Here is an 11352-nt window from a genome sequence, read left to right as displayed (position 1 = left end):
TGAACTTGAGGTAACTGAATAAAAAAGGTATTCAATTAATAATAGAGAAATTACAAAAAAGTTAAATCTTGATAAAGAATTTGGCCAGTTTGCTAAGACCCCACGATAATTGCTGACATTGTCTATGTCTAGATTTAAATCAGCCATGACTGGTTAAACTCAACCTTTCTCGTGGTGTCTCGTGAAGTTTTATTAATCCATATACATTATTTTCTAAACAAATGTTTTGCAGTTCCAATTGCCGTCTCTTGCTTTGTGGCAAGCGGAAAACTGAGCTGGCTAGGCAGTTCTCTCCAATAGTGCTCACAAACGAACAAATCCACAAGTTTTGTTTCGGTGTTAGGCCTAAACCCTTGTTTGGGATATAATGGATGTCAATGGATTGCCCATAGGGCAGGTGAGCAGGTGTAAGTCATGGCTGATTTAAAACCTAATGGTAGAGCATAAAGGGCTCTTTATGGTCCCACGTTCACGCAACGGAAGGACCACGCAGACGCTTCGACGTAGTCGAACGTTTATGGTCCTGCGTCGGGTTTTAGTGAGCGGACCAATCACAGCCCTTGCGGCTGCGTCTCCTCGACGGAAGGTTACAATTTTTGGGAAGCGCACGTCAGGCCCTGGCGGTGAACGCAATGAGGGTCCGCAAGGACGTAAGGGGTCCGTAACCCCCTTGCGTTGCATGAACGTGGGACCATAAAGAGCCCTTAATTGTGTGCTGTGTGGTTCCGTCAGAGATACTACAACTACATCCACTGTGGCATCGACACGGACCATGTGGCTCCCATGGAGGCCTCGTGGCTCCAGAACATTCTGGGCCTGGTGCCCACCCACCTAAGGAGCCGGCTGCAGGCCATTGAGCAGCTCTCGGAGGAAATGACAGAAGACTACCTCTTCAGCATGAAGAAGGCCATCGGTACGCCACCCACAACCTCAAGAACAGAGTCTTGTGTTTGACTTGATTGCATGAAGGGGTTAAATTTGATTCGCGGTCATGACCTCCGTGCATATGACTAACCCTTGCCCCCCAGTTCAGATTTTACAGGTTTCGATCATGAAACACCAGTCTTCTTAGTCTTTGTAAAGATCATATATGGACACTTTTTTTTTTTAATGTTAAAAATATGTATGTTTAGCTGTTACTGATTACATATCTTAATACATTTCACACAAATACTGAAACAGTAAACTTTTCCTTGTCATCCATCTTTTGTAGGTGCAAGGCAAGATTTGTGCAATGTTTTTATTTCCAGTTTAAATTAGATTGAAGAAGGACTATACTATATATAAAACCCACTATCTGTCTTTGCAGTGGACTTTGTGCTCCCAAGAGAGGGAGTTGAGGCCAAGGTGAAGGAATGCCCCTCTCATTGTGCTGAGTAAGTCTTTCCCACCAAAGAGGATTATGGCCATATATTATCTTTTTTTCTGACTTTATTCTGTAAAAAATCACATGTGGCCAAAATCCTGCTCCGTAGTTTCCAATATTTATTGTATGAGATAAGCGTTAACTATTTGTGTGCTCTCTTGAACACTTAAAGAGCCAGTTAACCCCAAAAAGATTTTTATTGTTTTAAACGTGGTAATTTGTTTTATATAATTTATTCACTGTTACTGAAATAAATCCCAGATTTAGAGTAGAAAGGGGTAAAATCCTATGTTTTTGCCATTCTCTCGAAAACACTTTGTGAACGTGTTCCGCTCTGCTGCGCAGGTGGTGGCTTTCTTTTCATGGCATCAGACTACCTTTTCCGAGGTAGTCTGACGTTACGACCAAGGGGCACTGGTGGCACAGTTTGGACGTGCAAAACTCTGTCTGGGCAGTGGTTGGCTGTGGTGTCCGCTAGAATGTTGGGATTTTCGGACACTTATACATAGTATAACGCCACGGTGTGTGTGGATGGTGAAGTTCTGTATTTAATGTCCGCGCCCAAGTAAGGGTTAGGCTTCCCGGACACCTATAGTATAACGCTACTGTGTGTGGCGGATCTCATATACAACATTGCTTATTAAAACTCTCATAACAGTTACACAACGACGGTTCTAAAAAAGTATCATAAAGTTGTTGGGGGTCATAACCATGGGGATAACACACCCCCCTCTTTCCTAAAACTAATTTATTTTAAATCACAGCGTTCAAATTCCATCTGAAACACTGGGCTCACTGGCTCATTTGAGTGCATTACTGTAACTCCTACTAATTTGACATGTGAAGACAGAGGCAAAATGCTTATTTAGCAAATGTGCTAACAACTTGTCACCACGTTCAAATTAATACAACTCCTCATTTTATTATAAGGAATATGGTTATTGTACACTGGATTGTAGATGTCTTACATTTCCCATCTCCAGTCTGGAAGTTGGGCCAAAGCCGTGGAGCATGTCATTTATCAAAGCAAAGAAGAAGATGAGTCGACAACTGCATGCCATCAACCCTGCTATGCTGCAGGTGCTCCAGCTATGGCATGTATCCTACAGGTAAATATCCCTTACCTGTATTGAAAATATCAGGCAAAATCCTTTAGACTGATTTTGAATGAACTTTACTGTAGCAAGGCTCATGCTACACGCCATCTAGGTGGCTGCCACACTCTACCTTGATGACTTTAACTGGGCTCCTCCAGACAATGCATGCATACTACAAGGAGAAAATTGTGATGATGATACATTACACCCATGAATGATTACATCCCTTTACATGCACACATTCATCCATTACAAATATAAATGTGTTGTTCATACGAAGTTCAACTTTTTTAAACGAATCTACACTGCCCACTCACAATAAGGTTTAGGATGTTCATTGTGACTTTGAGCCCCCCGTGTCCTTGCAGGGAGCTGCGTCTGGTGGACGTGGTGGCCTTCCACCAGAGGGTGGATACCTTGCTGTTGTCGGATTTCAATTCCATGGTGGCCTTCCAGGTGGAGAGTGCAAAAGCCACGCTGTTGAAGTAGGTTCCCCCTCTCCCCGGGGGTTCATCCATAACCACCGTGGTTATAAACAAACTGATGTGTGTATGTCAATGGAGAGACATGCGTCTTAAGACTCTGGTCCCTCCCACAGATGGTTGGGTGAGGTACACAGCAACTACCACCAGGCGTACACGCGCAAGCTGGTGCCTAGCAACAGCATCGCCAACAGGCAGTCGTATTTCAACTGTGCGGCAGCTCTGATGACCTCTCAACTGCAGAGGCTGTTGCTGGACTCCATGGCGGACTATACTTCCTTCATCAGCTGCGACCCGGTGAGATCAAGCATCAAACACCCCCCCCCCCCGTATCTTCTCGTCTTTTTGTCTGACATTGACATTATGCAAGGTATTATATAATTACATCACAAGTGTTCTCTTGATGGTAAGGGTTAGGGTAAGTCTTTTTACTAAAGAAATGCCGGAAGAGCCCAATCTAAGAAAAAAAATATATATACAGTATATATTGTTGTACTGTGAAATGCAGAAACCATACCTCTTTAAATCCCCTTTCACACATAGTTCCTGGTAAATTACTGGGATAACCTTTCATGTACCGCTAGTTTTCACTATTCATGCATGCAGCTACAATCTGGATTCCCATCTTGCGCTGTTCACACATGGCATAGCAATGAAGGAATATGGACCAAGGGACAGTCCAGCAGATGGCAGTAATATGCAAGACTTATGAACGCCAGTGGCTCAAACACCCACTAACTAAGAGGACCTTCCTTAATCCGGAACCTCTTGAAAAAACTATTTGTTGGCAGCTAAAATAAGCTTTTTCCATATCTTTTTCTTTATCTTCTGTAAATTTGCATGGTAAGACTGCAGATGTGAAAGGGGCTTAACATTGGAGGGAAACTATATGGAAGTACTGCAGTAATACAGTGGGATGTATATTTTATATCCATAACACCTATGCTTGTTGTGAAACTGCCTCCTCAGCTGTCGGCCTACAAACACCCAGGCTTCATTGTGCGTCTGATGCTGGCCGACAAGACCATCGAGTTTCAACCAGAGTTTGTCGACTTTGAGGTGGCCATACTCGGTGTCTACGACAAGATGCTCACTTCTGTCAGCCTGATACCTCGAGTCGAAACCAAGTTGTTCTCAGAAACGGTGAGAAACACACTCCTCTCATCGCCTCTCACGCTCCTCTCAAGTGCAAAACACATCAGCAAATCATAAACCACATCAGCAAATCATAAACCACAACATCAAATCAGAAAACACAACATCAAATCAGAAAACACAACATCAAATTGCGAAGTGGCTCTGAAGTGCAAAACACAACAGCACATCACAAAACACAACAGAGATAGGTATGTATTGGACAATGATGCCTCGTCCTTATTGGATGTACTTATCTGTCAGTATGAAACCTTTGCAGTTTTTTTTACGTGGTGGATTTCACATACAACATTGCTTATTATTATCAGACTATATCAGAAAAGGTAGTCTGACGTCACAAATAGATGCCACCTACCTCCGCACTCCGAGTGTTTTTCTGGATTACTTTTTGTGAGTGAAAACACTGCGAAAGCAACTACATCTGTTAGTTGCAGACTGACAGACATCCAATCAGGACGAGGCCTCAATGTCCAATACATACCTACCTCAAAAAAAAAAAAAAAGATATATATATATATATGTTTTTCCGGTTTGAGTCGCTCTGATGCCGTTGTGTTCTTTTGATTTGCTGATGTGTTTTCTGATTTGCTGTTGTGTTTTGCACTTCAAGGCCGCCGTATCATCTCCTCGTTTCTACTCTCCCACCTCATCTCCTCTCCCTCTCCTCCCCAGCCGGACCCCCAGTCCGGAGGCTTCCTGAAGCCGCTGGTTCTCCCGGGGATCCTGGAGGCTCATCGGGAGGCCGTGCTTAAGTTCCTTCGGGCCGAGCGCCTCGCCCCCACCGAGTACCTACGCGTGTACGACAAGTACACGGCGCTGGTGTCCATGCAGGCCCAGGAGGAGGTCAGCCAGTTCCTCCGCGAGCAGCACTCCTTCGAGGAGGTCATGGTGGAGGTGATCCGCTACCAGCAGCTGTCTGACCAGATCCGGTACACCTGCCGCAAGGTACTAGTTCAAAGCACACATACATCACAGTCACTGTAGTTGTGCTCAGTTAGGTCGTCTTACTCCCTTTTCAATATATCCCAATTTGGTAACCACAAACAAACATAACCATTTTCAAATCTGTCCATTTTCAGCCATATTTCCATTTGAAGTCAGCAGATACATGTTGTGCTCACTGGGTAATGTGAGGCCCTTCTGACCGACTGCTCTGTGCTCCAGGAGGTGCGTCTGGGGATGTACCAGGTCCTCTCCCATGACCTAATCGTGACTCTCACCAGACGTGCCAATGACTTGCAGCAGGAGCTGCTGGCTCGACTGCTGGGGGACTGCCGGCAGATGAACAAGGAGTGAGTCGGGTGGATGTGTCAGTGGTAGCGCCCACATAAACATTGTATTAATGCGCTTCATCAAGCCGGATTATATACAGAGTACATTTCTGGCTGCCTAAGATCCCTCGGGATCGCCAGACAAAGCTTCATTCATCCAAAATCAGATTCACTGTCGGCCCTTCTTCCAACCAAAGGGGACCTCTTATTGTTTTTGAAAAGAGCAGCAACACTGGTATTGACCTAGATCCTCCATGCTTTCTCCCTGGCGTGCAGAAATCAGACCCAGTCGAGCTCACTCCCTGTGCTATCTCAGCCTTTTTACTGCACCCGGAACGGCACTTAACCAGCCTCCTCTCCCCTCTCTCACCAGGCTCTGTGTTGACTTTGAGCGGATCACTGAGAAGGCGCTGAGCTCACCCAGGGGCACACAGCAGCTGATGGAGCTCAAGGTAAGCAAGGCCACGCATGCACAGTCTGCGATGAAACTGTTTGTCACAGGACAGGAAACAAACATATCGACCGCTTTATGCCGAAAGCGCAGATGCCACTTCCTTGCTGTGGGGTTTGTGTCTAAGCTGGTGCTGTTGGGTACCCCACGTCTTTCTGCAAGACCCATGCAAACCGGTCACTAAAATTCTGATGACCTGTTTCCTGCCTAGTTGTGAACTATCTCCATGCCTTCACGTCATCTCTGATAAATATATTTCTTTACGTACTATGGTGTTAAAGATATAGTATTTAAAATTAAAACGGTAATGCCTTTTTTGATAATATTTTACATTGTCATATCTATCACAATCTCACAGTGTTGACCCTCTAAAATATCCAATTCATCATCAAATTATGATTACAATTCTCCTCCATCATCCATTCCTTATGATTTAACTTGTTAAGTGTTGCTTCAAAATCAGTTTTTTAATTTAATCTTTTCTCTTTAAAAAAGGAAATCCCTTTCCACAGTCAGTAAATGAGGAATGGGGGAGGGATGACTCCTGTGTTCTTCTCTCTTCTTGGTCTTCAGGCCTTTGTGACCAAGGTGGAGACCATTGAGATGCCGCTGCTGGAGCAGAGGCTGGCAGAGTCCAATGCACGCCTGTGCTTCCTGGTGGACTACGTGGAGCTGTCCCCAGCTGACATGGACCTCACCAGGCTGACGGTCCAGTGGTACAGACGCATGCCCTCAGTCTTCGAAGACCACCGGCTGATCCTCACGGACAAGACCAGGCATTACCAGGCGGACCTTAAAGTCAGTGCTCAAGCCCAGTTAATGTCTGTTGATCTGTCATGTATCTACCTACCTGTCTGTCTGTGGATCTGTCTGTCTGTCATGTATCTATCCACCTGTCTGTTGATCTGTCTGTCTGTCATCTATCCAGCTACCTCTCTGTCTGTGAATCTGTCCGTCTGTCATCTATCTATCTACCTGTCTATTGCTCTCTCTCTCTCTCTCTCTCTCTCTCTCTCTCTCTCTCTCCTTGCTGTCACAGATGTAAATATATTAACGTGTTATTTAAGTGAGCATTTAAGTGTGTTTGACCATTGGGTTGGTCTGCCACGTTCAGTTGCGCTGCCAGCGTTTCCTGGAGGAGCTGAAGTCCTACGCCAGCCAGGTGGAGGAGTTCTCCACCTTTGGAGAGCTTTTGGAGCTCAGCAAGTACCTGAAGAAGGCCCAAACCCTCAACGGCAAACTGGAGTCAGCCATGATAAAGGTAGAGAGAGAGAGAGAGAGAGAGAGAGAGAGAGAGAGAGAGAGAGAGAGAGAGAGAGAGAGAGAGAGAGAGAGAGAGACTGCCTGTGCCTCTGGGCTGGGATAAACAAAGGTAATTTGCTATTCATAGGTATGCATTTTTAATGTGGGAATGAAAGAGTATAGCCGCTGCCAGGGGATGTAGTCTACTTGCTTTTGTATTGCTGATTGTTTTATTCATGATGTTTGACTGACGACTTACCATTAGAGGGCAGTATTGAGCTGTAGTACTCACAAGTGAATGTAGGTAGGTTACTGTGGTGCATTGGTCCCTTGTTCCATTGTTGTTGTATTTTTTAATGTGTATTAAAAATGTGTTTTACTAATATGTTCATGTATTTCTTTCTTTGTTTCTTTTTCTGCATCTTTTTCTATGTGTGTGAAGATTGACGGTTTCAACCAAGAGGAGGAGTCCTACGATTGGCCCGTGTCCCAGTACCCAGAGCGTAAGGAGATCCAGGAGCAGCTGGCTCCCTTCCTCCACCTCTATGAGACCGCCTCGGAGTTCCACGCCCAGCACCAGCAGTGGGTCCACGGCCCCATGTCGGGGGTCAACCCAGACAAGGTGCTCCCCACCCCAGTGACTCGGCTTGTTTGTGTGTTCCATAACGCGTGACTCACTGGCGTGCTTTCTGTTAGGCTTTCATTTAGCAGAGGTTCTTATCCAAAGGGACTAACAAGTTAGCTTGAGATCAATCAAAGCATACATTCAAAACTGTAATATCGGAAACAGCATTCCAACTATCTTAAAGAATAACTTCTTGGGGGGGATGTCCCAGGGCCTGGGCCGGAAACCAAGAACTGAGTTAACAAGTTACACCTTGTTTCCTGTGTCCTTACGGAGATATTCTACTTAGAAGGGGATTTGAATTTGAAGTATATTTCTACATTGGCCACTCAGCATGAATACGTGCTGATTCGAAACCTTCTGTTACTTTGTCTAAGACCATCAGTGTTGCATCAGTTTGTCGCTTGCCTTCTGTCAGGGAAAAGTTTACGAGGGATGTAGGAGTTTGTGTTTCCGGTGGTCAGTAAATGACACACTTACAGATCAGTGCCTTCAGCAGCACGATTGCTTGAAACCAAAGTAACTGAAATGCCCCATTGACCCAGATTAAGCTAGTCTACCATCAGACTTTAGATATGATCTAAAGTCTAATTTGTTGGAAATATAGGTTGTAGTGCGATAAGTTACAATATATCACATATCAAGTGCTGTGCAGAAATCATCTCGCGACCCCAATTGGGGTCGGGACCCCAAGGTTGAGAATGGCTGCTCTAAGCGATCCCATCTAACCGACCCGTTGACGTGATTGGTGTAGGTGGAGGGAGACGTGGGTAACTACTGGCGGGTACTCTACAAGTTGGAGAAGGGCTTTGTTGACACACCAAGCGCCCTCAACATAGCCACCACTGTGAAGGCCGAGGTGGACGCCTTCAAAGAGCACATCCCCATCGTGCAGGTAGGAACCAGCCCCTACTGCTCCGTTACCAGTGTGTGCTGTGACTCTACATTCACATCAGAATCAGAAATACAAGGGAAGTGTTTAAAAAATTGCATTGCTGGTCATGCGATCAGTTACCCATAGCAGATGTCACTGTCGCATATCATACTTTCTAAATTCCTCAAAAAATCTCAAAACTCCACAAACGTCTCCCCGTTTCAATATGCTTAATGCTCTGATCCCACGGCGGTCTGTCTGTCGCCAGGTGCTGTGTAACCCAGGCCTGCGGGACCGCCACTGGGACGCCATGTCAGAGGCGGTGGGCGTCCCCCTGCGGCCCGCGCCCGGGAGGCAGGAGGAGGGGGAGGAGGCCTGCATGGCCCGCTTCCTGCCCATGCGGCTGGAGCAGCACCTGGACCGCTTCGAGGGCATCAGTGAGGCGGCCAGCAAGGAGCACTCCCTGGAGAAGGCCATGGACAAGATGGAGGGCGAGTGGGGCGACATGGAGTTCGGCCTGCTGGCTTACAGGGAGACGGGCACCTCCATCCTGTCGTCCGTGGAGGACGTCCAGACGCTGCTGGACGACCACATCGTCAAGACCCAGACGATGAGGGGCTCTCCCTTCATCAGGCCCTTCGAGGCGCGGATCAAGTGAGCGGGCGGCTTTTGTTACGTGCCTCTTTAAAGGGAGATACCACCAGGTGTGAGGCTGCATCTGGCCGTGTCCGCAACATCACATTCTTCCGGTCTCGCCCCAATCCCATCATAGAATTATTGCGATGCTTGCTATGAATTCTTCTTTGAAAATGGCTGTCCCTTACATTTACCTTCCAAAGCATGTCCTGTACACATTTCTTATGCTATCACAACTCATACGGGGATTAAACAACCAATTTTTATGTTGACGTTGTATGCTGTGCTTCTCAGGGAGTGGGAGGGTAAGCTGCTGCTCCTGCAGGAGATCCTGGACGAGTGGTTGAAGGTGCAGTCCACCTGGCTGTACCTGGAGCCCATCTTCAGCTCCCCAGACATCATGAACCAGATGCCAGAGGAGGGCCGCCGCTTCACCACTGTGGACAAGACCTGGAGGGACACCATGAAGGAAGTCACACTGGTAGGGAGAGGCTTATGGTTTTGATGTAGTATGTATTTGTTTTCTTATTGTCTTTGTCTATTATCAATGTACAGATGCGTTTTTATTTATCTTTATATATCATCCTCTTCTCCCCCATCACATTAGAAACATTAAACCATGAGGTGTTTTTATTGCACTTTTATTTTTATGCAAGCTGGACGAATGAAACAAGCGATCTGAGCTTAACCTGGTTTAGTGCTTAGCCTATGCTGATTTTCTAGAAAAAGCTAGTGGAGCAATGTGAATCACAATCCCAGTACCAAGGCCGAGCTGCATAGTTCAGGTGTGAATAGATGAGGAGATATAAAACACAATATCTTGATTCTCAGTGGGCACCGTCTGCACCATGTAAGATCATTCCTATCCGTCACTGGCACCAGGGGAAATAAGCCCTGGCTTTGACCAGGGAGCCTCTGTGATGCTCTGCCGCTCCAAACTATTTGACAGTACTGCTATTTTAATGAATTGGGTTTAAGTTTGCCGGTTCTGCTTTCTTCTGAATAACAGAGGATTGTTTGTGTATGTATACGTTTGCATATGTGCGTCTAGTATATCTATAGCCACATAGATCTCAGTAAAGTGTGTGTTGGTCCAAAGAAACAAGTGTGTGTGTGTGTGTGTGTTTGTGTGTGAGAAGGCACAGGGAGAAAGTGAAATATCACATGAAATAGAGAGATAGCAAAGAACCTCATAGCAAACGAGAGGGAACAAGTACATTTCACCGGCCGCTCAACAAGAGTTTCCAAAGGGTAATTGGCGTCCTCAGTGGACCTGAAATGAGATACAGCAACATCAGCCAGTGTCCTCCAAAAGGCCCGGCCCGGCCGTAGCATCAAATAGAAATTATGGATTTTGTCTGGAAGGAACAAGGCTGTTCCCAGCCACAAAAAAATGAGGTCACCAGGGGACGGGAGGTGAGAGTCTGGGCGTTTGTACCGTGTGTGTGTGTGTGTGTGTGTGTGTGTGTGTGTGTATGTGTGTGTGTGTGTGTGTGTCTGAGTCTGCATGTGTGACTGCATGTGTTTACATCATTGTTATCCTTGATCTCTTATGGTAAGCGGAAATTGCTGAAGCTGTCCCTGGTGTATCTGTGATTATGTGTGTGCGGGCCTCTTGTTGTGCATGTTGGCTTGGTGACCTCGTAAAGCAAAACGGACATTACTCTTTGGATAGTTATCCCTACACATGTGCTTGGTCACAGATTAGTTGTGGACTAGCTGTGTTCTCCAGTATGGGTTTGAAACCATCTGTTTGATAACAGTCACAATATTAAACATAATCCAGGTTTCTCCCCAAAAAATGAAAAAGACCCCTTTTCTGCAGAACCATGTAACATTTCAAATTTCGCTTTTATTCAGTCAAGGTCAATATTTTTGATCGAATACCTCTATTCTTCCATCCAATTTAACAGTTCAGTTGGCTAAAACACTTGTCTTTTTGGAATACTGTTAAAAAAGCTCAACTACAATTACACGTCGGAGCTGCGTGGAAAAAGTCAGTGGCTTCTGGATCCGCTTATTGGATCCAGACCGGTTTAGTTACGGCAGAGCTTCAATGTAAGTGTCATTAAAGACGCACTGCTTCAAACATAAGGAAGTACCTCAAATTAAAGTATTAGTATTGCACAGCCGCACTTCTGCTATTCAAGAGC

General features: G+C 45.7%; 1 protein-coding gene across 1 annotated transcript in view; it reads left to right on the top strand.

The window, feature by feature from the left end:
* Positions 1–632: 632 nt before the first annotated feature.
* dnah7 (dynein, axonemal, heavy chain 7) overlaps positions 633–11352 on the top strand; it is a gene marked incomplete at both ends in the record, with an annotated part of 80162 nt that continues 69442 nt past the window's right edge. Inside the window, 15 exons of the mRNA XM_084478857.1 lie at positions 633–650; positions 733–913; positions 1310–1376; positions 2832–2948; positions 3062–3242; positions 3915–4088; positions 4773–5045; positions 5265–5392; positions 5745–5823; positions 6396–6620; positions 6937–7083; positions 7507–7686; positions 8444–8584; positions 8832–9217; positions 9494–9680. Of these exons, the coding sequence (XP_084334983.1) occupies positions 633–650; positions 733–913; positions 1310–1376; positions 2832–2948; positions 3062–3242; positions 3915–4088; positions 4773–5045; positions 5265–5392; positions 5745–5823; positions 6396–6620; positions 6937–7083; positions 7507–7686; positions 8444–8584; positions 8832–9217; positions 9494–9680 (2484 nt within the window). The remainder of the gene's footprint in view (positions 651–732; positions 914–1309; positions 1377–2831; positions 2949–3061; positions 3243–3914; positions 4089–4772; positions 5046–5264; positions 5393–5744; positions 5824–6395; positions 6621–6936; positions 7084–7506; positions 7687–8443; positions 8585–8831; positions 9218–9493; positions 9681–11352) is intronic.

The sequence above is a fragment of the Micromesistius poutassou genome, assembly GCF_964030765.1.
Source record: "Micromesistius poutassou genome assembly, chromosome: 14".
In the NCBI taxonomy this organism is placed as follows: Eukaryota; Metazoa; Chordata; class Actinopteri; order Gadiformes; family Gadidae; genus Micromesistius; species Micromesistius poutassou.
This window is presented reverse-complemented; position numbering and strand designations above follow the sequence as displayed.